This window comes from Saccopteryx bilineata, chromosome 8 (genome assembly GCF_036850765.1).
Source record: "Saccopteryx bilineata isolate mSacBil1 chromosome 8, mSacBil1_pri_phased_curated, whole genome shotgun sequence".
Classification (NCBI taxonomy): domain Eukaryota; kingdom Metazoa; phylum Chordata; class Mammalia; order Chiroptera; family Emballonuridae; genus Saccopteryx; species Saccopteryx bilineata.
The window spans coordinates 719,079-744,752 of NC_089497.1; the positions used below are offsets into that span (position 1 = coordinate 719,079).

A 25,674-nucleotide genomic window follows, 5' to 3' on the forward strand; every position below is an offset into this window, starting at 1 on the left:
TATTTCTTCTTCTTGTCTGATTGCTGTGGCTATGAATTCCATGACTATGTTGAATATGAGTGGTGAAAGGGGGCACCCCTGCCTTGTTCCTGATCTGAAGGGGATTGCTTTTAGTTTTTGCCCATAGAGTATGATGTTGGCTGTGGGTTTGTCATAGATGGCTTTTATCATGTTGAGGTATGTTCCCTGTATTCCCACTTTGCTAAGAGTTTTGATCATGAATGGGTGCTGGAGTTTGTCAAATGCTTTTTCTGCATCTATTGAAATTATCATGTGGTTTTTCTCTTTCCTTTTGTTTATGTGATGAATCACATTGATTGATTTGCAAATATTGTACCAGCCTTGCCTCCCCAGAATAAATCCCACTTGATCATGGTATATGATTTTTTCCATATATTGTTGGATCCTGTTTGCTAATATTTTGTTGAGGATTTTAGCATCTATATTCATCAGGGATATTGGCCTATAATTTTCTTTCTTTGTGTTGTCTTTGCCTGGTTTTGGAATCAGAATTATGCTTGCCTCATAAAAGGAGCTTGGAAGTTTCACTTCCTTTTGAATTTTTTGAAATAGCTTGAGAAGGATAGGAGTTAGTTCTTCTTTGAATATTTGTTAGAATTCACTTGTGAAGCCACCAGGCCCCGGACTTTTCTTAGTTGGGATTTATTTGATAACTGTTTCGATCTCATTTGGCGTAATCGGTCTGTTTAGGTTTTCAGATTCTTCTAAATTGATTTTTGGAAGATTGTATGTTTTAAGGAATTTGTCCATTTCATCTAGGTTGTCTAGTTTTTTGGCATACAGTTCTTCATAGTATTTTCTTACAATACTTTGTATTTCTGTTGTGTCAGTTGTTACTTCTGCACTCTCATTTCTAATATTATTTATTTGAGTCCTCTCTCTTTTTTTCTTGGTGAGTCTAGTTAAAGGTTCATCGATCTTGTTTACCTTTACAAGGAACCAGCTCCTGGTTTCATTGATCCTCTGTATTGTTTCTTTACCTTCTATGTCGTTTATTTCTGCTCTGATCTTTATTATTTCCTTCCTTCTATGAGCTCTTGCCTTTACTTGCTGTTTCTTTTCTAGTTCTTTTAGATGCAGGGTTAAGTTGTTTATTTGAGCTTTTTCTGGTTTCTTGAGTTGTGCCTGTAGTGCTATGAACTTCCCTCTCAGTACTGCTTTTGTTGGGTCCCATAAATTTTGAGTTGTTGTATGCTCATTGTCATTTGTTTCTAGGAAATTTTTATTTCTTCTTTGATCTCATTCTTAATCCATTCATTATTTAATAACTTGCTATTTAGTTTCCATGTGTTTGAGAGTTTTTGAGGTTTTCTGTTGTGGTTGATTTCTAGTTTCATGCCATTGTGATCAGAGAAAGTGCTTGATATGATTTCAATCTTCTTAAATTTGTTGAGACCACTTTTGTGCCCTAATATGTGGTCTATCCTAGAGAATGTTCCATGAGCACTTGAAAAGAATGTATATTCTGCTGCTTTAGGGTGAAAAGTTCTGAAGATGTCTATTAAATCGAGTTGATCTATTGTGTCCTTTAGTCTTCAGTTTCTATGTTAATTTTTCTTCTTGAGGATCTATCTAGTGATGTTAGTGGGGTTTTGAAATCCCCTACTATTATAGTATTGCAGTTGATCTTGCCCTTTAAGTCCATCAAAGTCTGCTTTATATATTTAGGTGCTCCTATATTAGGTGCATAGATAATTATAGTAGTTATATCTTTCTGTTGGATTACTCCCTTTATTATCATGTAGTGGCCTTCTTTATCTCTTACTATATCCTTTGTTTTAAAGTGCATTTTGTCTGATATAAATATTGCTACCCCAGTTTTTTTTTTTCATTTCCATTTGCTTGAAATGTTTTTTTTTTCCATCCTTCTACCTTCAATCTGTGTGCATCTTTTGTTTTAAGGTGTGTCTCTTGTAGACAGCCTATGTACGGGTCCTGTTTTCTTATCCACACAGATACCCTATGTCTTTTGATCGGATCATTTAATCCATTTACATTTAAGGTTATTATTGATATGTAGTTGTTTATTACCATTTTATTCTTTAAAACTGTATGCCTCTTTTGCTGTATTCTTTTCCCACTTTGATCTGTTTACACCATGCCCCTTAACATTTTCTGTAGCATTCGTTTTATTGTAATGAGTTCCTTGAGGTTTTTTTTGTTGTTGTTTTGTTTTCCTTTCTTTTCTTTTCTTTTTTTTTTTTGTCTGGGAAGCTTTTTATTTCTCCTTCAATTTTAAATGATAGCCTTGCTGGATAAAGTAGTCTTGGTTGTAGGTTCTTCTTCTGCATTATTTTGAATATTTTTTGCCATTCCCTTCTGGCCTCAAGTGTTTCTGTTGAGAAGTCGGATGTCATCCTTATGGGGGCTCCTTTGTAGGTGGTAGCTTTTTTTTAATCTTGCAGTTTTTAGTATTTTCTCTTTATCACTTAGCTTTGGTATTTTAATTATGATGTGTCTTGGTGTAGGTTTCTTTGGGTTTTTCTTTAATGGAGTTCTCTGTGCTTCTTGAACTTGTGAGAGTGTCTCCTGTATTAATTTAGGGAAGTTTTCAGCTATGATATGATTGAACAAAGTCTCTATTCCTTGTTCTTTCTCTTCTTTTTCAGGAACCCCTATGATGCAGATGTTATTTCTCTTTATGTTGTCACAGAGCTCTCTAAGATTTTCCTCAGACTTTTTGAGTCTCTTTTCTTTTTTATTCTCTGCTTTGTTTTCTTCATTCCAGTTGTCCTCCAACTTGCTGATTCAATCCTCAGCTCTATCCATCCTGTTTTTAATTCCTTCCATTGTGGTCTTCATTTCTGATATTATATTTGTCATCTCTGACTGATTCTTTTTTTAATATTTCAATATCCTTTTTTATACTTGCTACCTCTTTATTTAGGTGTTCGTAATGACCATCCATTGTTGTTTTAAGATCCCTAAGCATCCTTACAGTTATTATTTTGAACTCCACATCCGGAAGTTTGGTTATTTCCAAACTCAGTTCATTTCCTGAAGGTGGTTTCATTTGGATTGCTCTTCTTTGTTTTCTCATGGTGTCTGTGTTTTGTTTGTAGAGCTGGTTGAGTTTATGCATGGTGTTGTCTGTCTCCAGTTTTCAATTGTGTTATTTCTATGTCTTCTTGAGTTGGCATCAGCTATTATTTGTAATCCACTTTCGAATTTGGGCTGCTTTGAAGTTTCAATTTGTTTGTTTTTTTAACAGATGATAGTCTTGTTTACTGATCTCAGCAGAGGGTTTCCTTGAAACTGTATCCAGGAATGAGTGAGTATAACCTGAGACTCTGAAGGTCTGTTCTACCAATTAATCTCTCTGGGGGCAGGGTGTTTTCTCAGCTTCAGTAGGTGGAGGTGTGTCTCAGATCTCCGTGGAGACCTGAGTTACTACCCTTTTTCCCCACTTCTTGTTTTCAGCTGTGTCTTGTTGCACTGATTGGAACTGGAGAGATGTCTAGAGATTTGTGATCTGGATGCATTTTTATCTTGTGTTATGTGGAAGGATCAGTCCCTCTCCCAGCTATGGCCACCTCCAGCACTGGATGAGTCAGTTTTTTAGGTCATCCTCTGTATTCTTCTTCCCCTCACCATCTGTCCCTCTCTTTCCCTTTTCCTTTTGAAATACAAGCCTGTCCTTTCAACACACCTCACTCTGTGGTCGCCAGGCAAGTGGCTGTGAGCAGTATTTTGTGCTCTTTTCCCTGGAGTGAGAGCCCCTCTCGGCTCTCAGCCTCACCCCATTCTCCATTCCTGTTAGTAGGGGAGATTCAGGCGCTCACTACCAGGTTTGTTGTGGCTTCTTCTTTGCTCCTTGGTTTTTGAGAGCTGTTCTTGTGGTATAGAATTTGTTTTTCATGCTGATTGTTTCTAAATTGATTTGTATTCCAATTTGGTGGTGAGAGCTGGGAGTATGTGCATCTGCCTACTCCGCTGCCATCTTCCCCTCTTCTTTTCAGTTTTAAAAGAATATTTGTGATTTGTCTATTGAGTAGCAAACATCTAGATAAAAATAGGCAGTAATTAGACATTTATAGCAATATGACATTTTACATAAACAATATCCTGAATGGATATTTGCAGTTTCCTTTGAATCTGACCTTTTAGAAACCCTCAGGTAAACATATTTGTGGAATACTAGCATTCTTGAATGTAGCATATGTTTTCATTTTATTTAATATTATTAAACTAACTTTTTCTGGTGATAATTAAATTATAAAATGTATTCAAAGAAGGACATTTTGAATTCAAACAAGGAAATAATTTTCTTCAAATAATATTTTGTCTTGTGATAAACTCTTTGTTTTTTAAAGTTATACATATGTTCTCTCATGGAGTCTTTATTCAGTTTTAAATTCATGAAATGAATGTTTTGGAAACCACCTGGTTATATTATTCTCTCTCTCAAGAACTATAGGCAAAATAACTTATTAATAAGCCTATGATTCAGCTTTTAAATATGTATATAGATGATTGTTATTGACTTCATTTTGGGGGAAAAAAGAATCATAATAATGAAAAAATTTTGAGATATCTCTTTCGATATTTAGGCACTTACTTAATTCCTTTCATTAATTTAAAGCTGAACATCACCCCAAGGAAAATGGAGCATTGATTTGGTGAAGAATGTGCTCACAATTTTATATCTTTTACATGTAAAGGAAAAACAACACAAATTTTTGCATGCTACTTATCAGCTTGGCTTCATGTGAATATAATGAGTCTGAAACTGGTAGAAATTATATTAAAGAAAGCTTAAATGACAACTATGAATAGTTCTGGTCACTGAAGAACTATTCAGTGAAGAACACAGTTTCAAACAATTTCTATTATTGTAAAATATAGTTAACAGTAGTCTCTGCTTAATAGAATTGTGACCACTAAATGAGATAATCCATATATATCACCAAGTACAGTACTCAGCACTAAGTATAGAATGTAAGCATTCTATAAATATTAGCTATTATTACCCATCCTCATTTAATTTTGAAATGTATTAGAGTTCTAACTAGTGAGGTACTTTCTGACTAACTGAAGCAGGGGATTGAAATTCTACTTTGTATGCACACAGCTATTTTAAAGTTGCCAACAAAATAGTTTGCACGGTGTCTTTATGATTCTACAGCTTATTTCTTTTTTTTATTTGTACTTTTAGGATCCCAGTTTTACTTTCTGGAAGATTTTTACGGTACTAACAACCAAAGTGTACATAAGACTCTACTATAGAATAGCAAGGAAGGGCATTCAATACAGACAATATGACTCACTGCCATTTCATGGAATGCCTTTTTCTTTATTTTTTTTCTTTTTCATTTTTCTGAAGCTGGAAACAGGGAGAGACAGTCAGACAGACTCCCGCATGCGCCCGACCGGGATCCACCCGGCACGCCCACCAGGGGCGACGCTCTGCCCACCAGGGGGCGATGCTCTGCCCATCCTGGGCGTCGCCATGTTGCGACCAGAGCCACTCTAGCACCTGGGGCAGAGGCCACAGAGCCATCCCCAGCGCCCGGGCCATCTTTGTTCCATTGGAGCCTCGGCTGTGGGAGGGGAAGAGAGAGACAGAGAGGAAGGAGAGGGGGAGGGGTGGAGAAGCAAATGGGCGCTTCTCCTGTGTGCCCTGGCCGGGAATCGAACCCGGGTCCTCCGCACGCTAGGCCGACGCTCTACCACTGAGCCAACTGGCCAGGGCGGAATGCCTTTTTCTAGAAAGGTAAAAAGCGAGATTCACTGTCTTCCTTAAAACAATTCACTTCTTACTGTTTTCATGGTTTGTTTTTTTTAATGTCATTTGGCTCATCTGGGTTGTTCATATCTCTTTTTACACATCCAAATTCAACCCCACAAATATTTTTTTCTTAATGGCACAAACAAAAAGCTGCAAATATATATATATTTAATTTTATTTATTTATTTTAGAGAAAGCAGAGAAAGAAGGAAGGGGGGAGGAGCATGAAGCATCAACTTCCATATGTACCTTGACCAGGCAAACCCAGGGTTTTGAACCAGCAACCTCAGCGTTCCAGGTTGATGCTTTACCCCCTGCACCACCACAGGTCGGGCAAAAAGATAATGTTTTTACAGCAGATATTTGTGATTGTTGCACATTTTTCCTTGAACTGGAGATCATATTCCTGCCATTTTATGACACCACTGTCCACCTTCTTCAAAACTTGATTTCCAAGATTCTCATGTGTATCAAACAATAAAGGCACTATTAAGAGGCAGAATTTGTATTCAACAATAAATCCTTGTTAACCAAAGATAGATTAAAATATCTAATAAATTACCTCTATTTAAATTGATTTTCACTGCAAATGCACTCTAATATAAAAACTTTTATTATAACAGACCTGGTTTTGAATTTGAATACTGCCATATGCTGGCTGTGTGGGGGCACTGGAAGGGTGCTGCCCTTCCCAGGGGCAGGCTGCTGCTAAGCCCCACTGCAGGCCCGGCACGGCCGGAGTGCCTGGCTTTACCCAGGCTATCGAGTGGCAGTTTCTGATTTTTTAATGTTGCAGCTCATTTGAGATGTTAAGATTCCACCCGCAGACGGAACTGGGCCTTCATGCTGCCTGCTCGCGGCCTGTCCTCAGCGGCCGAGGTTCTGAGGGAGGAGGCAGTCGGGCCCCTGTGTGGGAGCGGAGGGCGGGCTGGACGGGGGGTTTGTATCAGATTGGGTGCTGTTATCCTGTGCTGGTGGGGTCAAGGGTGCAACAGGTTCTCTGCACCCAACAATGTGGGAGCCCTTTGCACTGGCAACCTATATAATTTTATTAACCACGGTCACCCCTAATAAAGTCAATAAATTTTTTTTTTAAAGAAAGAATGTGGGGCCCTGGCCAGTTGGCTCAGTGGTAGAGCATCAGCTCCGGGGTGTGCAGACATCCCAGGTTTGAGTCCTGATCAAGGCACACCGGAGAAACGATCATCTGCTTCTCCCGCCCCCCCCCTTCTCTCTCTCTTCGCCCCCTGCAGCCAGAGGTTTGATTGGTTTGAGCTCAGCCCCTGGAGCTGAGGATAGCTCAGTTGATCTGAGCACATCAGACTCTGATTCTAAAAATAGCTCAGTTCTTGAGCATTGGCCCCAGATGTGGTTGCTGGGTGGATCCTGGCCGGGGTGTATGCAGGCATCTGCCTCACTATCTCTCTTCCTCTCTCACCTAAACAAACAAACAAAAAAACAAAAGAATGTGGGACCCCTAACCCCCAGGCTTCCCAGCTAGACTCATTTTAGACTCAGAGCCAGAGGTCACTGGGCCCCTCCCCTGCATCAGTGGGAAGACCTAGGCTCAGGAAGAGGCCGCACCTGCTCAGGGTCTCCCAGGAGGGACGTCAGGCAGGCCTGGGGGAGGCCCCGGGTCAGGCACCCAGTCCGGTCCTCCAGGTGCCTGGGCACAGCTCTGCTCCCCCTTTTCCCGGACTCTGGCCTACCTGTGGGAATGCTGGGTGCAGTCGGACAGTGTTAACTCGGGAGAGAGAACCAGGAACAGGTTGATACCCAGCTCCTGGGAGAGGGAGGTGTGTGAGGCCTTGGCAGGAAGCCCGGCCCTCGGCTGCCCTCATTTCCTGGGGCTTGGACATGCGCGGTCACAGTCCATAGCCCAGGGGCTGGGCCAGGAGGACATGCCTGCCAGAGTCCAGAGGGGAAGGGCTGGGTGCAGGGACAGAAAACTGGGGTCAAGGGTAGGGGAATACCGGTGTCCACCTGGAAGGATTAAACAGGATGGTAGGATTGAGTTTTGTATTTGACCCGGAGCTGCCTGGCAGCCAAGGCAAAAAGAGAAACATGATGAATTCCAAACCACCTACTCAGGTGAAGGGTGTTCGGTCACTCAACGTCCGTCTTGAGCGCTGACTGTGGACTAGGCACAAAAAAACGAACGAGCAAGGCTCGCTGGCGTCGTGGATTTGCATTTCCACGGCGGAAGACTGAAAATGAAGTAAGCACAGAAAAGCGTTTCAGAACACACCAAGGGCTGTGAAGAAAGGGTGGCTGGGTGGAGGCAAGCTCGGCTTTGCTGAGCGGTGGGGGCGGGCCGCACAGACAGGATGGGAGGTTTGCGCTGAGACTAAGTCACGGGAGTGGGTGACGCAGGAGGAGCTTGGAAGGCGGGCTGCTCCAGAGCCGTGGACCTGGGGAGGGACGTGGCCTCCTGAAGGGAGAGGGGACCAGGACACTGAGGTGGCAGGTGACGCCCCGGGAGGCCAGGACACACAGGGTTCTGCAGGCTGTGGAGGAGTTTGGATTCTGTCCCAGCTGCTCCGGGAGAAGGGTGCGGTGGGACACTCGGAGGGGACCACGCCCATCTCGGGCGTTGTGGCTCTGGAATGTGAGGCTCACCCTGCGGGCGTGCACCCTGTCTCTTTTCTGCAGTGGACCCCTGAGCAGTGCCCCGAGCTCTGGAGGCCTCCGGGGCTGCTCCGCCTTGGCCCTTCTCTGCGTCCTGTGGAACATTCTCACCCCCTCCGCCCTGCCCACCCCGCCCCGCCCTGCTCACAGCCCGTCCGCCCTCCCCACCCCGTTCTGTCTGTGAACACTTTTCAGTTATTTTGCTTCTAGACCTAGGAGTAGAACTGCTGAGTCATATGGTAATGCTGTGTAACTCTTTGAGGCGTCACCAAGACGATTCCCGTCACAACTGCCCATTTTATATTTCGAACCACTGCGCCAGGGTTCCAGTTTTCTCTGTGTCCTCACCAGCACTTATTTTCTGGGGTCATTTATTTATTTATTCATTTATATTGTGGCTTGTGTAGTAGGTCAGGTGTGAAGTGGTGTCCTATCGTGGTTATAATTTGCATTTCGGTAATAGTTTATGACATGAAGCATCTTTGAATGCTTTGTAGCCATGTGTGTATCTTCTCTGAAGAGAGGGCGTGTTCAAGTCATGGGTCCATTTTAAAAGTTGGGCCGTTAGTCTTGGTTGTGGAGTTGTAGTACTTCACATGTTCCTCTTGTTCCCTGGTTGCTCTGGCTGGCACTTCTGGTTGAATTGACGTAGCAAAAGCGGGCATTCTCGTCTTGTTCCCTGGTTGCTCTGGCTGGCACTTCTGGTTGAATCGATGTAGCAAAAGCGGGCATTCTCGTCTTGTTCCCTGGTTGCTCTGGCTGGCACTTCTGGTTGAATCGATGTAGCAAAAGCAGGCATTCTCGTCTTGTTCCCGATCTTAGGTGCTTTTCAGGCTTTTACTGTTGAGTGAGCTGTTAGCTGTGGGATTGTGCATGTACGTGTGAGTGTGTGTGTGTGTGTGAGTGACAAATACTCTTTGTCGTGTTGGGGGAGTTCCGTTCTGCTCCTAGTTTGTCGATTGACTTAATGAAGGTGTTCGATTTTGTCAGAGGCTTTTTCCATCACCTGAGGTGATCGTGTGGGATCATCTCCCCTTCTCTCCGTTGGCCCCACTTCTACTGCTGTCAGGTCCTGGCCCAAACCAAGCAGCTGGGGCTCCGAGCGGAGCTGTAGCCAGCTTCCTCCCTGCGTGCAGTTGCAGGTTTGGACTCGTGAGGGTGGAGGTCCACCTGAAAAAAGCAGGCAGTGGGAAGCGGTGTCTGCAGTTCGGTGGGCTCCCAAAGGCCATCTGGGCATGGAGGCCCTGACATCTGACCCGGCCTTGGGACGGGGAAGCCCGCAGGCCGTGCCCTTTGGTGGGCAGTGGGCATCTGGCTGGGGTAAGCCTCACGGGTTCACCGCAGCTCGCTCACTCATTTGTTCAGCTGAGGTCTAGTTCCTTAGAGCAGTGTTTCTCAAATGTGCTTCCACTTCAGACCCTCTGGAGTGCTTGTGACCAGCCAGGGCGCTGGGCCCCACTCCCTGAGGTTCTGATTCAGGAGGTCGGGGCGGGGCCTGAGAACTTGCATCTCTAACAGGCTCTCAGGGGCCTTCAGCAGGTGGAACCTGTAGGACTGGGCGGGAGGTGCAGAAGCAGGCGCCTACACGTGGCTCACCAGAAGGTGGCCTAGCCTGACCCCGCGGGGTGTGCTGTGTGCTGACCACTGTGTGCTGACCACTGTGTGCTGACCACTGTGTGCTGACCGGGCAGGAGGCCAGGCTCTTACAGGCTCAGCTGGGGTGGGACAGGTGAGGTGGCCTCCTTAGGACAGGTGCAGGTAGGGACCTGGGGGAGGATTGGCAGCACGTGCCACAAGCACCTACCGTGTGCCAGGCGTCATTCTCGGCATTGTGCAGCAGGGAGCATGCCCGCCCATCCCCCGGGGCTGGGCCCTCTGGGAGAGAGAGGAAACAGTCCAGCTACTGCTGTTGGCGGGGACTAGGGCTGTACACAGAGTGGAGCAAGGGCGGGCAGGGGGCAGTCAGAGTACTTGACACTGGGCAGGGAGGACAGGCTCTCCAGTGGCCCCAAGTCCTCATTCCGGGCCCATTTGTTAGGAGCTCCTGTTTTTCACAGATGAGAGGACAGAGTGCAGGGACATAGAGGGCTGGCCCTAAGTCGGACATGTGTGTGTGTGAGTGACACACACCCTTTGTTGTGTTGGGGGAGTTCCCTTCTGCTCCTAGTTTGTCGATTGACTTAATGAAGGTGTTCGATTTTGTCAGAGGCTTTTTCCATCGCCTGAGGTGATCGTGTGGGATCATCTCCTTCTCTCCGTTGGCCCCACTTCTACTGCTGTCAGGTCCTGGCCCAAACCAAGCAGCTGGGGCTCCGCGTGGGGCTGTAGCCAACCTCCTCCCTGAGTGCAGATGCTGGTTTGGATTCGTGAGGTTTGGCCCTGATGAACCCTTCTGAGCCCTGTGCCTGTCCTGCTCCCATGCACCTGTCCCTTAGTGCCCTGCCCTGCCCGGGCTGGCGGAGGGCCTGACTTGGGGGCAGATCAGGGCAGCCCCACTCCAGCCTGTGCCCTCCCAGATAAGCTATCTGTCCCTGGTGCTGGGTCCTTCTGTCTCTCTCAGTCCACCCCACCACTGACGGGAGCAGGGGTGTCCAGCAGAACCTTCTGCAGAGAAGGAAATATTCTACAAGGGCTCTGCCCACTTCAGTAGTCACTAGCCACATGTGGCCATTCACCCCTTAAAATATGGCCAGTGTGACTGAGGAACAAAACTGTAATTAAAATATGTATATATATTTTAAATTAACTGACAGTTATACTCAAATAGCCACATGTGGCCAGCAGCGCCTGGACCGGACAGCACAGGTCTGGAGCATCAGTGGGCCGCACTGCAGTGCACAGAGACCACTGCTGGCTGAGACGGCTGATGTGCCCCGCCTGCCCTTCATGTCCAGGAGTCGAGGAACGCTGGCCGACAGGTGCCTTCTCCATGGGGGCTGGTCCCCTTGGCTGCGCCCACGTGTGTTCTGGTGACTGTAGGCTTGGCCCACGTAGAGCTCAGTCTCTAGCTCGGAGTTCCCACGCGCGGTCCCACAGGGTGGCAGCTTTGCGGAGTCTGCACAGTGGTGTTATGTAAAACGCGAAGGGGATAGGCGGAGGTTTGTGGTCAGGAGGCGGGAGAAGTGGGGTGAAGCAGTTAGGGAGGAGTCTATGGCACAGCGTCCCGGAGCCTGTAACCTGCCAAAGTGGACTCGGGATGTCCAGGAGGTGGGCCACACGAGCGGTGCTCCCTAAACGTGCTTGATGCTCGCCCCTTTCTGGGTGGAGCGCCGTCGGGCTAGAAGGCGCTATGGACCGCAGGTGGGGAGCCGCCTTGGTCACGGCGCTGTGTCCACATCGGACCCTCCGGAGGCTGCCTGCAGCGTCACGGCCCTGCAGTCTGTCCGCGGGCTTGCCGAGGAGGACGTAGCCACTCCGTGGGTCCCTGCAGTGGCTCATTTGTGTGTCCACTCGTGTTCACAGGAAGCAATGGCCCCAGGCCTTCCGTACCAGGCTGTTGGGCAGGGGTGAGCAGGTGGAGCTGGCCACGCGCTCCTCTCCGGGTCTGTCCCTCCTCCCCCTCCACCCGCCCCACACATGCATACGGACATGCTGTCACTCAGCGGTCGCTGGCGCCAATTCAGTGCCCACCGGAGTCCCCCGTTAGGGTGGGGTGAAGAAAGAAACTACCCAGTGCGCCCGGGCCAGGCGGCCCTCAGGTGAGGCCCCTCGCCGCTGCGCTACAGCCCGGCGGGAACGTGGTCCTCGGCCTCCGTGCGCTCCAGCAGCTGGAGGGGAGCTGAGAATGGAGGCCCATGCCTGTCCCCCCTTTCCCCCCCCGTCCCCCCCCGTCCCCCCCGTTCCCATCCCCCTGTCCCCCCCATCCCCCCCATCCCCCTTATCCCCCCTGTGCCCCTGTCCCCCCCGTCCCCCCATGTCCCCCCGTCCCCCGTCCCCCCGTCCCCCCCGTCCCCCCGTCCCCCCCGTCCCCCCCGTCCCCCCGTCCCCCCTGTCCCCCCGTCCAGTCCATTGGTCCGCGGAGGAGGATGCGAGTCTTCAGTCTGATTGGTGTGGAGGGCGCCGTCCTGATTGGTCGGAATGGCGCGGAGCTGATTGGAGAGGGTGTGAGGGGGGCGGGGCAGGGCTGCGCAGCGCCTGCTGGACCGCGATGGCGTCGGCCCCCACTGGTGAACGGGGAGCCCAGGAGCTGCTCCGTGAGGGCTGCTGCGGGTGGGAACACCGTGCCGGCCTCTCCCTGACGGTTCGCGTGGGAGGCCCCTGCGCAGAAATGGCCGCTGGCCTGTGCCGCTCAATTTGAGCCCCGTCAGCCACCGGGAGCCCCCTTAGAGGCATCTGCTTTCTCAGGGCCCACGACACCCCCATGCACGCATGCACACACGCATGAGTGTGCGTGCACACACACGGAGGCGGGTCCCGCAGCTGTGCACACTGTCTCAGCTCCGGCGCCCCCGCCCCCGCCGGCCGGTGGTCCCTCCACCTACAGGCAGAGGGACAAGGCTGGGTGGAGCTCTCCCTTCAGACCAGTGACCGGGTTCCCTACCCGAGGAACGGGTTAGAGCAGCTTCCCCAGCCTCAGCCGTCTGTATCCGTCCTTACCCTTGTCCTCAGCGGTCCTCAGCCGTCCTCAGTCATCCTCAGCCTGTCCTTAACCGACCAAAGCTGTCCTCAGCAGTCCTCAGCCTGTCCTCATCCGACCTCAGCCTGTCCTCAGTCAACCTAAGCTGTCCTCAGCCGACCTCAGCCTGTCCTCACCCGTCCTCAGCCTGTCCTCACCCGTCCTCAGCCTGTCCTCATTCATCCTCAGCCTGTCCTCATCCATCCTCAGTCTTGTCCTCATCCATCCTCAGCCTGTCCTCATCCGTCCCCAGCCTGTCCTCATTCATCCTCAGCCTGTCCTCATCCATCCTCAGTCTTGTCCTCATCCATCCTCAGCCTTGTCCTCAGTCTGGGAGGGTGGCCACACAGGTGCTCAGGGCAGTGCCAGCACCTGCAGACAGGTTTTCCCTGGTGCCAGTGTCTAAGCCACAGTGGCCCAGCCTCTCGATGCCACCCCGTTCCCGTGCCTCCCTGGCCCCTTGCAGGCACCTGCTTTCTTTGCAGGCTTCTCCATGCCTCGGTCTCATTCAGTCCTGGGTGGTGATCACAGTGGCCACACTGGCCAGTCCTCTCCCACTGGATGCCTTGTAGCCCTGACCTCTCATCTTGCTCCTTCCTGCAGCCTTCTCTGTGCCTGACCTGAACACAGAGGTACTTCCCTGCTAGGCTGCAAGCTTCCCGACTAAGGCTGGACCTCCCCCGCCTCAGGGCCTGCTGCCTAGCGGGCACTTAGTAAACATTTGCGGAGTACCCAGAGCCCCTGCAAGTCTCTGCCTAGGGTCAGTTGGAGCAGGGAGCGGGGGCCTAGGTGCCTTCCCAGGCAGGCAGGAGACGGTGCAAGATCTGGATACGTGGACACCTGCCCAGGGGTCTTGGGGCCACGGGAAAGCAGTGTCCTGGTCTTGGTGCTCAAGACCCTCCTGCCGGAGCAGCCAGAGAGGAGGCAGGGGGTCCAGTGCCCAGTGGACAAAGGGCCACACTGTACTGTGGAGCAGGACACCTGGGCTTCCGGTCTGGCTTTGTCAGGGACGTACTGCTCAGGGAGCTGCTCTGGCCTCAGGGTCCCCTTCTGCACAGCGGGTGTGGGGCCGTGCTGGGGCTGCACCCCTGTGAGGTGGGCGGAGCTCCCCTCAGCTCTTGCTCTGGGCACTAGAGGGCAGCCAAGGGCTTTGGAATACAGGCCCATGGAGTGTAAGGAAATGTGCTGCGTACACTGTCCTTGGCTGAGCCCAGGGCGTGGTGGGGGCCAGACCGGTGTGTGTGTGTGTGTGTGCGTGTCGAGGGGGGGGGTCGCTTCTTTACCAGAGCAATGGCCCCCAGCCTGGAGTTTACTGGGCACCGTGGGCCTGGCTGTAGAGGACCCCTGACTCCCAGCCGCTGCCCTGCGCCCGGGCACGGCCATGGAGGCTGATGGCCTGTGTGTCCCTCTCTCCACAGTGGTCCTTCGCTGTCGCCACCATCACAGAGATCCCGCCTGTCATCTTCCTCCCCAACTTCCTTGTGCAGAGGAAGGTGCTGAAGCCCCTTCGGACCCAGACGGGAGGGACCATCATGGTAAGTGGAGAGGCAGGTGTGACGTGGGGCTGGGGTGGGGGCCCCCCCAGGCCTGGCTCCTTCTCCCTCGGGGCCTTTGCCCACCTGGCTCTCCCTCTGGAATGCCCACCTCCCACCTGATAGCTGAACAGAACCCCGAGTCTTCCCCAGCGACCAGCAGGGGCTGGTGTGGGGGCCCCCCCAGGCCTGGCTCCTTCTCTCTCGGGGCCTTGCCCACCTGGGCTCTCCCTCTGGAATGCCCACCTCCCACCTGATAGCTGAACAGAACCCCGAGTCTTCCCCAGCGACCAGCAGGGGCTGGTGTGGGGGCCCCCCCAGGCCTGGCTCCTTCTCCCTCGGGGCCTTGCCCACCTGGGCTCTCCCTCTGGAATGCCCACCTCCCACCTGATAGCTGAACAGAACCCCGAGTCTTCCCCAGCGACCAGCAGGGGCTGGTGTGGGGGCCCCCCCAGGCCTGGCTCCTTCTCTCTCGGGGCCTTGCCCACCTGGGCTCTCCCTCTGGAATGCCCACCTCCCACCTGATAGCTGAACAGAACCCCGAGTCTTCCCCAGCGACCAGCAGGGGCTGGTGTGGGGGCCCCTCCTGACCTGGTTCCTTCTCCCTCGGGGCCTTGCCCACCTGGGCTCTCCGTCTGGAATGCCCGCCTCCCACCTGATAGCTGAGCAGAACCCCGAGTCTTCCCCAGTGACCAGCAACAGCGAGGCTCTCAAAGTCTTTCCCATCCCCGGACATTAGAATCCATCGTTCCTTTGTGGACCACCGAGAGAGTCACCGTATCGACTGGTGTGTGAGAGATGTCTCCATCTCCCAGAGATGTACCCTAAAATGGTCGCTGCAGTGTTCTCAGGTTTAAGGTGGAAAACCACATCTCATGACTCCAATGATGGATCCTGCCCCCTTCTCTCCCCATCATGACCTCAGGGTGGAGGCAAAATGAGGGCTCATGTCCTGTGTGTAGTTTTTTTTTTTTTTTCTTTTTTTTTTGTATTTTTTCCAAAGTGAGAAGCAGTGAGGCAGGCAGACAGACTCCCACATACACCCGACCGGGATCCACCCAGCACGCCCACCAGGGGGTGATGCTCTGCCTATCTGGGGCGTTGTTCCATTGCAACCTGAGCTATTCTAGCACCTGATAGAAGGCAGAGGCCATGAAACCATCCTCAGTGCCTGGGCCAACTTTGCTCCAATGGAGCCTCGGCTGCGGGAGGGGAAGAGAGAGACAGAGAGGAAGGAGAGGGGGAGGAGTGGAGAAGCAGATGGGAGCTTCTTCTATGTGTTCTGGCCGGGAATCGAACCCGGGACTTCTGCACTCCGGGCTGACGCTCTACTGCTGAGCCAGCCAGCCCGGGCCCTGTGTGTAGTTTTCTTTGAAACAAGCCGCAGGCTGCTGAGGTGATCAGCAGTGGGAGACAGTTCTGATTTCAGAGCACGGTGATCTGACCTGTCGTTTTTAGTTTGCGAATCTGTCTCTTCTTTTAGTTTATTAGATTACAACTTATCACCCACCCCAGAACTTGCATTTCCTACGGGGTTTCAGTATTCAGTCTCTATTTCCACGCGCAAAATCTTTTCCCTTCAAAAGGCACATTAAAACTGTCAGCTTGTATGTAACCAGAAGTATTTACTTTTATTTCTTCCAGTTTCCTCCCAAAATTACCGAGGGGCTGATGCACCACACGTCCCACATGCCGGCCAGGCTGGCACTTGCCCCTGGGACCGAGTTCACGGGGGTGGCAGCCTCCTGTGGCCCCTCTGAGCTCAGCCACATCTCAGGGCTGGGCAGAAGCGGGGTTGGTGGGTGGGCTGAGCAGGTCTGGGAGTGAGGGATGGAGAGGCCACCGTGCCTTCACCTGTGCTTGTCTCCCAGGCGGGGAAGCTGGCAGTGGAGCGAGGCTGGGCCATCAATGTGGGTGAGTGTCCCGTGGGGGAGGGGAGGCGGCCAGGGCTTGGGGGCTGGGAGGGCCAGGCTGTGAGCTCCCAGGCTCTGCTGCCTGGGAGAAACCCACCAGTGCCTCCATCTGGAGTGGAATCCTTGTCTGAAAGAGTTCCCCAAGTTGCTCCGTGCCTTTGCATACTTCCAGTGACGGGGAGCTCACTCTCTCACAGAAGGCCCATGCTATCCTCTGGACAGGTCTGCATGGGGATGAGACCTGCAGGGTTTTGAAGGCTCCTCCCACCTGTGGGGGCCCAGGACAGCCTGCAGGGGCTTGGTCATGTGGTAGACAGGTCCAGGATCAATATCTGCCCTGTCCCCTGGACTGTCCCACAAAGTTGGCTTATGGCAGGGCTGCACCTATAGTCCTCGTCCCTTCCAGGGACCCTCATGGAGGCTCCGCACTGAACAATCTGTGCAGCTGTCTGTCCAGCCGCTCATCTGCACTGGGCGTTACTGTCCAGTCCAGTTATGTTGATGAGCGTATGGACATCAAGAGAGCCCTGGTGGCTTGCTCAGAGCCCCAGATCTGCCCCTGCCCCGGCCGTGGACTGTGAGCACTGCAGGCAGGGGCTGGGTCTCTTCCGCCCTGGTGTGGTCAGGTGCCCATCCTTAGTGCTGGCTTGACCACGGTGTTAGGACACTCTGCTGAGCAGATGAGGGGACAGCCGTGTGCTTACAGGTTCCCGAGGGGACCAGGAAGCCCTTCCCTGTGGACGGTGTTATGGCCTGGTAGAGGTTAAGAGCTGGATCCTGAACCAGCCTTGGTTTGAATCTTGGTTCTGCCATTAGTGAGCTGTGTGACACAGGGCCAGTTGCTGACCTTCTCTGGGCTCTTGCTGTGAAGCAGAGGGCGTGGTGGTAGTATTGGCTGCTGGGGCTGCAGGGAGGTGTCAGCGAGCTTCATGCTGGCTGGGGTTCGTCCACTGTGGCTGTTAGCTCATCGTGAACCAGTGTCAGCCCCATGAGTGGTGGACGTGGCAGGTCCCTGGTCCTTGGGTCCTTGCTTCACGCTGCCTGGGAGGCAGGGACTGGGCTCAGCATCAGACATTCGCAGTGCAGGGCCCTGTAGGGCAGCCGGGGACGGGCTGTGTGGGCACTGGGGCCCCGAGGCAGTGGTCTCAGGGTTGAGGTGAGGAGGCTGGACCCTGGGCTCCAGGGCCCTCACTGTTGCTGTGGGCAGCCAGGACTAATGACGGGTTCTCTGCCTGCTCACCCTCGTCCGCCATGCGGCGGAATCTGGGTGGTCCTGGCTAGACCTGCCCCCCCTGCCCCCCCCCCGCCCCCCCTATCACCCCCCTACACCCTTCCCCAGTGGGAGGACTCACATGGACAGGCCCAGCTCTGGGGGACTCACTGCCTTGGGAAGGATGAGCTCCCGTCCCCTAAGGGTGTGGGTGGGCTGGGGGCGGCTGACTTGTTGGGACACCCTAAGAAGTTTCCATCTCTGACAGGGCAGCTGGGATGTCAGCGCTGCCCCCTGAGCTGGGTGTGAGTGTGTCCAGGAGCTGGTTGCACTCTGCCCAGCTGGAGCGGTCCTGAGGGCGGAGCCGGGAGGGGTGTTGGGAGGCGGGGCGGGCGGGGGCCCTGGGTCCGCCCCTGAGCCGGCCCTGACCTGACCTGACCTGCAGGTGGCGGTTTCCATCACTGCTCCAGCGACCGGGGCGGGGGCTTCTGCGCCTACGCGGACATCACGCTCGCCATCAAGGTGCGCAGGGGTCACGTGGGCTCAGCGCCCAGCCCGCCCTGGGGCCCCGCCCTTCCCGGTCTGTGCTGTCACCTCCATTACAGAGACGGGGACGGGGCATGGGGGGCGCTGGGGGGTTCCACTGCCTCGCTCAGCCAGCTCGGCTCAGACCCAGAGGAGATAGATGCTCTTCTGTGCTCCTGGGACCAAGGGAGCTGCTCCGGTCTCGTGGGGGGGGGGGCACTTCCACGGTAGAAGTAGGGGGTTGCACAGGGAGTGAGGAAGAGGTGGGGGTAACAGTGATGGGGGTAACAATGGCCTTGACTACGGGCTCAAGCCTCTGCCAGCCCCGCCCTTGGGGCTCACCTGTTACCCTCACACGTTGCAGGTGAGGACACAGGCCCAGGGGGGTGAGGTCACGCAGCCAGCACGGGCTGTGCTGGCTTTGGCTTCCCTGTCTGTGGGAGGGACCCCGAGTGTGCCCTGAGCACCCTGCGTCTGGGTGTCAGGGACAGGTGGCCCCTGTTCTCACAGGGCACACACACTAATGGTGGGGTGGTGGGGGTTGGGAGTAGGCCAGCAGACCCTGGTCATTCAGAGAGGTGGACACCCGGGATCGGAGAGTGGGGGGAGGGGAAGGATGGCTTCCCAGGGAAGGGGGCATGAGGACATGGCCCTATAGTAAGTAAGGCAGAGCTTGTAGATAAAGCTCCAGGCCCAGTGTGGAGGGGTGGGTGGTGGGGGTGTGGGGGGGGCCCTCCCCTAGTCCCCCTCACCTCCCCTAGTCCCCCTCAGTCCCCCCCAGTCCCCCCACCCGTTACCCTAGGATTATTGGGCTGTTGCTGAGGGCCAGCCTCACTCTCCTGCTCAACCCCAGACTGTCCTTCAGGGCCCAGCACAGGCCCTTCCTCCAGGGAACCTTCCTTGACTGCACACACGTAACTCTCCTGGGCTGTGATGTCTTTGCCCGGCCCTGGTAGCCAGAAGCATATGTGGCCTCCTGCCGTGGCCCCTCGCCCCCTGGGAGTCCCCAAGGGGCTGTGTGTCTCCTGGCCTCTGGGGACCCTCACCTTTTCCCTCTCCTCCCTGAGCAGTTTTTGTTTGAGCGCGTGGAAGGCATCTCCAGGGCCACCATTGTTGACCTGGACGCCCACCAGGTGAGTGCCCTGTGGGGTGGGGTCTGCTGGGCCCCCAGCTCCTGTGTGCCTCCGCCAGCATCTGTCATGCAGCCCCACCCGGGGCGACTCCCCCATGCCAGGGGCGTCCCTGAGTTCCACCTCTGTCTGGACCTGCCTCAGCCTGTGTGCCCCTCCGCCCTCTGCAGTGTCCTGTCAGACCTGAGGGTCCTCCTGCCCCCCCAGCCAGGCTGGCAGTGCCCCTGAGCTCAAAGCCCTCGGCAGCTTCCCTGGTCAAGGTGCACTGGGGACCCGCCCCTGGGAAGGTGCCACTCACACGGTCTCAGGGCTGCTCAGCCCCAAAGCCACTGCTCAGGAACTGACTGCTTAGGGTTAGAGCCTCAGGACTCGAAACCCAGGCCTGGCTCCCCTGGTCAAGGACAGGGCAGGGCACCCAGTGGGCCCAGTGGCTTGGTGATGGCTGGGGCCCTGCCTCGAGGTTACGTGGTCACACTGAGTCCCCTGAACGCAGTCCCATGAGGGCAGCCCTTGGCTGTGTGCCCCACATTCTGGTCCCAGGCTCAGGAAGGGTGGGCCCGGAGTCCTGCTGCTGCCGCCTCAGGTCACACCGGGGGGCCACAGGCCAGGTTTGGAGGTCGAATCCCCGCTTTGTCACTTGACTGTCGTGAGGCCCTCTGTTGCAGGGCAAACCAAACCACACTGCTGTGGGGTGAGGTGGGGGTTCTGGCCTGGCTGAGGGCACTGCCCGCACGTGACCTCCGTGTTCTCCCCGCAGGGTAATGGGCACGAGAGGGACTTCATGGGGGACAAGCGCGTGTACATCATGGACGTCTACAACCGCCACATCTACCCTGGAGACCGCTTTGCCAAGCGTAAGCCAGCCCCGCCCCCGGCCCGAGTGCACGCCTGCGTGGGTGGGGTCCCCTGAGCAGTGCCTGTGTGCTGGGCCCCGCGGAGGCCACTGCATCCCTCCTCAGCGTCCCTCTCGAGAGCTGGGAATCGTCCCCATTGTGCAGACATGGAGACTGAGGCCTGAGGAAGCCCCATGGCCCACCCGTGATCACATTAGCCCAGGCTAATGTGAGTGGGGGAACCAGCAGGGGTAGGAAAACAAGACTCCTGGGCTCGCATCTGTCTGGTAGAACGTGGGGAACGAGGGAAAAGAAACAAGAGGAAGGACAGGATAGACAGTTCCAGTCAGACGGCAGGTGTCAGTGCTAATGGGACTGGTGACGGACGATGAGGGCAGGCAGGTTAAAGGGATCCCTCCAGAGAGAGGGGTGCTCAGGGCGGGCCGAGGAAGCTCAGGGGCCTGTCCCGCTGGGGGGATGTTGACGCCCGAAGGGCTGGTGGCTCCACTGTGGGCACCCGGCCGCCCTGGTGGCCCAGGGCCCGTTTCTGAATGTTGGACGTGCTGGATTTGGACTTGAGGGCCCAGCATGGTGTCCGCGTGTCTGGGCAGGGGCTCGTGGAGGCAGGGAGGTCAGACGTCTGGCCTGGTCCCCGGGTCCCCAGGGTGCAGGGCTCTCACCCGTGGTCCTGCGGGCGGCCCAGTGTGGCTGAGTGAGAGGCAGAGGGCTGGAGTCAGGCAGGCTATTTTCCAGTCCTGCCTTTGGGCACTGCCAGGGCCTCGGGCCTCCTGTGCCCTCTGGTCTCAGTTTCCTCCCCACACTGGGGGTGCCCGGGTCCCCCAGAGGCCATCCGGCAGAAGGTGGAGCTGGAGTGGGGCACGGAGGACGAGGAGTACCTGTACCGAGTGGAGCGGACCCTGGACCGAGCCCTGAAGGAGCAGCTGCCCGACGTGGTGGTGTACAACGCGGGCACCGACGTCCTCGAGGGCGACCGCCTCGGGGGCCTGTCCGTCAGCCCACAGGTGCGTCCTGGCCCGGGGGCGGGGGGCGTCTGCCCTGCGGAGTCGGCTGCAGCAGGACAGGGGCCCCGGCACCCCCACTGCTGTCAGGGCGGGTGGGAACAGCAGCAGTCCGAGCAAGGCTAGACTTGCAGCAGGACCTCCCCACACACACACCCCGAGGCCCGAGGCCCGCCCCCCAGCCTTCCTCGTCTCCCCACACACGCACCCCGAGGCCCGAGGCCCCCCAGCCTTCCTCGTCTCCCCACACACACACCCCGAGGCCTGAGGCCCCCCAGCCTTCCTCGTCTCCCCACACACACCCCCCGAGGCCCCGCCCCCCAGCCTTCCTCGTCTCCCCACACACACACCCCGAGGCCCGAGGCCCCCCAGCCTTCCTCGTCTCCCCACACACACACCCCGAGGCCCGAGGCCCCCCAGCCTTCCTCGTCTCCCCACACACACACCCCAAGGCCCGAGGCCCCCCAGCCTTCCTCGTCTCCCCACACACACACCCCGAGGCCTGAGGCCCCCCAGCCTTCCTCGTCTCCCCACACACACACCCCAAGGCCCGAGGCCCCCCAGCCTTCCTCGTCTCCCCACACACACACCCCGAGGCCCCGCCCCCAGCCTTCCTCGTCTCCCCACACACACACCCCGAGGCCCGAGGCCCCCCAGCCTTCCTCGTCTCCCCACACACACACCCCGAGGCCCGAGGCCCCCCAGCCTTCCTCGTCTCCCCACACACACACCCCGAGGCCCGAGGCCCCCCAGCCTTCCTCGTCTCCCCACACACACACCCCCCGAGGCCCGCCCCCCAGCCTTCCTCGTCTCCCCACACACACACCCCGAGGCCCGAGGCCCCCCAGCCTTCCTCGTCTCCCCACACACACACCCCGAGGCCCCCCAGCCTTCCTCGTCTCCCCACACACACCCCCCCCGAGGCCCGCCCCCCAGCCTTCCTCATCTCCCCACACCCCCCCCCCGAGGCCCGCCCCCCAGCCTTCCTCGTCTCCCCACATCCCCCCCCCGAGGCCCCCCAGCCTTCCTCGTCTCCCCACACACACCCCCCCCGAGGCCCGCCCCCCAGCCTTCCTCGTCTCCCCACACACACACCCCGAGGCCCGCCCCCCAGCCTTCCTCGTCTCCCCACAGGGGATCGTCAGGCGGGATGAGCTGGTGTTCCGGATGGTCCGCAGCCGCCATGTGCCCATCCTCATGGTGACCTCGGGCGGCTACCAGAAGCGCACTGCCCGCATCATCGCTGACTCCATCCTTAATTTGTATGGCCTGGGGCTCATCGGGTCAGAGTCACCCAGTGTCTCCGCGCGGAGCTCAGACGCCCCTCTGCTGCCCCAGGAGGTGCCCTGAGACGCTGCCCTTCTGAGTGGTGCCGCCTGCCTCCCACCCTGCCCACCCCTGAGTGCTTCTCCTTTTCTAACAACGGGGGGGGGGGGGCAGCTGCCAGGGGCCCTGGGGGGCCCGGAGCCGGTCCCTGACCGGGCCTGCCTGAGGGGCCTGGCCAGCAGCCCCTCTACTCTCCCCTCTGGGTGCTGGAGGCCCTCTGCGGTGAGGCCAGAAGGTAGTCCCAGGAAGAGAGCACATGGGGTCACTGGTCAGCCAGACCCCATGGAAGCGGGCACTCACCATGGAGAGAGGAGGGAGGTGAGGCCCAGGGGGGTTGCAGGGGGGCTTCCAGGGGTCCGAGTGCTCTGGTGTCAAAAGAAACTCAAACTCATGTCAGACCAAGGGGGCGTCCATCTCTGCCACGCCTGGGCCTCCCCCTCCTCTGAAGTCATGTGACTGGTGCCTCTTCTTGTGTCCGTGGACGTGAGGAGTGGGCACAGCCACGTGGGGGACTGAGAGCCAGGCCCGGGGCCAGGCCCCGAGGGGGGGGCTGAGTTCCTGGCCAGCACCAGCGGGTCTCCATCTGTGTTCCCTTCAGGGATGCGAGGGCTGGCCCCCCTCCCAGCCCGCAGTTACGCCTGGTGAAGGGGAGCATGAGGAACCCAGGCCCCTGCCTCTGCAGTGGTCTTCCCTGCCCCGGTAGAGGGGCAGTGTTGGGAAGAACACTTGGCCCAGGGCCTCAGCTCTGGAGGCATACGGGGCTGCTGACCCCAGTGGGCAGGGGACAGAGGACATCTCAGATGAGGCAGGTGGCCAACCCAGGTCCTGCGGAAATGGAGGCCCCACGCGGAGACTGAGGCCCGGGGGAGGGGCAGGCTGGGGTTTCTGCAGAGAGAGCGGGGTCTCCCTCCCGGGAGGGTGGGGGCAGGGCCCTGGGTGGGGCTGCAGCCTTCACTGGCCTCACCCAGATTCCCCAGGGCCCTGGTCACTCTCTGGGCCCAGGGTCCCAAGTGGGCACTAGCCCTGTCCCCAGTTCTACTTTGAAGGGGACACTTAGGCCCCCCAGGAAGTGAGGCCCCCCAGCAGCTCCCTGCTGCTCTGAGAGGAAGAAGGTGGGGCTGGGCCGGGCTGGGCCCCAGAACAACCCCCTCCCTGGGACGCCTGCTCATCGCCACCTGGAGGAGCTCCTGCCGCCCACCTTCCTCCTCACACCCCGTTTGCTGGGGCGGGGGTGGGGGGTGAACGTTCCAGCTCACAGACTGTCCACTGCTGACCTGGACAAGACCCGAGGCATTAACCGTGCACCTGGACACCCCCCGCCTCTGTCGTTGGTCTCTGCCCCCGATGTGAGGCCCCCTCATCCTCTGTCCTCAGCACGGCCTGCGGCGTCCGGGGTTTGCGAGGGGACTGTGCTGCTGAGCTTGTCTGTGGAAAACCGGAGGCTCTGCACTGGGCCCGGGCACCGTGTGTATGTGCTGGATGCGAGCGACCCTTCCCTCCTGTGAACGAAAGGGAATAAAAACTTAAAATACACACAGCAGGCGGCCCGACAGGAGGCAGCTGCCCAGGAAATGATGGCGTTCTATTCCGTCCTCCACGTCCTGTGAAGCAGGGCCCTATTCCTGCTTTATAGACCAGACAGCTGAGACTCAGCAAGCCCGGACGTCCACACCACAAGCACATCTAGGGAGTGGTGGGGCCGGGATCGGACCCAGCTCTGGTGTCTCTGCCGCCGCAAATTTAGGGGTGAAGGAGATTGTGGGGGGCGGTCATTGCTCTCCAAACAGGAGCCTCCTGGGTCTGGCACAGTCCGGGAACAGGGGGAGGGCAGCAGGGCTGGGCAGTGATGACTCTGCAGTGTGGGGCTCTGGCAGGGCAGCACGTGGGTGTGTGTGGGGTCTCCCAGCCCTGAGCCGGGTTGGAGCACTTGTGGGAATGGTCAGTGTGGGGCAGAGTGGTCCAGGGCTCCCTGCACGAACTGCCAGGTGTCAAGCCCTGCCCCAGGGACTTGGTGGGCATCCCCCGTGGAGCCTGGCAGCGCGCTGAGGAAGAACGAGAGTGTTTCTATGTTTCCTGGGGGCAGACGCACAGGCACAGGTGGTTAGTTCCTGAAGCCCGCGTCTAGGAAGTGGGGAGCAGAACCCCGCTCCAGAGTCCATAGCCGGTCTCCCCTCTGTAAGGGGCTTTCAAAGACCCTTTCCCAAAGGAGGTCCAGGGATAGACGCCTTCATGCGCGGAGGACTCCGGGCTGTGTTTCCTGGGCATCTGGCAGGTGTCGGCGGTGAGGACGGTTCCTTCTGGCCGTGTTGCGGAATCGGGACGGCTGGAGTGGAACGTTGGGGTCCTGCTCTCCAGCCCTGTGCGTATCATACCCGGTGCTGTGAAAAGCCAGGAGCGGGGCCAGCGTGGCAGTCTGGGGGGTGTGGGGGGTGCTGCAGTCCAGGGGGAGGGGAACAGGCGGGGGTGGTCTGCATCAGACAAGCTTGGGAGGCGCTGTCAGTGGGAGCCCAGCGGGGGACCAGCCCTGATGCCCGGTGGTGCGTGGGGGTTTGTGCAGGAGGCCCTCGCCAAAGCGGGAACATTCGACCTGGGAGGCGGAGGCCCCTGCGCATGTGCTGGGGAGTGGGCAGACCTTGGAGCCCAAGTGCACCACCTGGGGAGCCAGGTCCCCTCGGGCCTGGGCAAGCAGCCCCGGGCAAAGACAGCCCTCAGTCTGCTTGCTCAGCCCTCCTGGTGAGTCGCAGTCCCGGGCTTGCAGGGCTGGAGCGAGTGTAGGAGGAAACACGGGGCAACTCGGAGACAGCCAAGTAGAGGCTGAAAGTAGCCACCCTGCCCCTTGTCCCCACAGACGCTAGGGCACGCCGGGCAGGTGAGCCGGCTGAGGCCTGGGGAAGGGGTCTCTCCTCCCCTAGTCACAGCTCTGCGCTCCACGGGGGGCGGGGGCGTGGAGGGGGCTCAGGCAGGTGTGGGAAACAGCAACTGCCCCTCTCCACCCCAAAGAGACCACTCCCGAGGCTATGCTACCAGGCGTGGGAGGCCGCAGTGGCAAGAGGGAGGTCCCCAGCCTGCGCCATGGGTGTGGGCAAAGGCAGCTCCTGGCAGGGCCCCCCGGCCGGGCAGACTCTGGCCACCGCTGAAGGAGACCGTTATGATGCCTCCCTGGCTCGTCAGCCAAGTGCTTGGGGTTTGGAGCC

At 56.2% G+C, this 25,674-nt stretch overlaps 1 protein-coding gene across 1 annotated transcript in view; it reads left to right on the forward strand.

Annotated features, from left to right (window-relative positions):
- HDAC11 (histone deacetylase 11) overlaps positions 1-24,052 on the forward strand; it is a 65,116-nt gene extending 41,064 nt beyond the window's left edge. Inside the window, exons 4-10 of the mRNA XM_066241779.1 lie at positions 14,411-14,527; positions 16,396-16,438; positions 18,093-18,169; positions 19,243-19,305; positions 20,060-20,156; positions 20,979-21,157; positions 22,289-24,052. Of these exons, the coding sequence (XP_066097876.1) occupies positions 14,411-14,527; positions 16,396-16,438; positions 18,093-18,169; positions 19,243-19,305; positions 20,060-20,156; positions 20,979-21,157; positions 22,289-22,504 (792 nt within the window). The 3' untranslated portion in view covers positions 22,505-24,052. The remainder of the gene's footprint in view (positions 1-14,410; positions 14,528-16,395; positions 16,439-18,092; positions 18,170-19,242; positions 19,306-20,059; positions 20,157-20,978; positions 21,158-22,288) is intronic.
- The last annotated feature ends 1,622 nt before the right edge of the window (positions 24,053-25,674 follow it).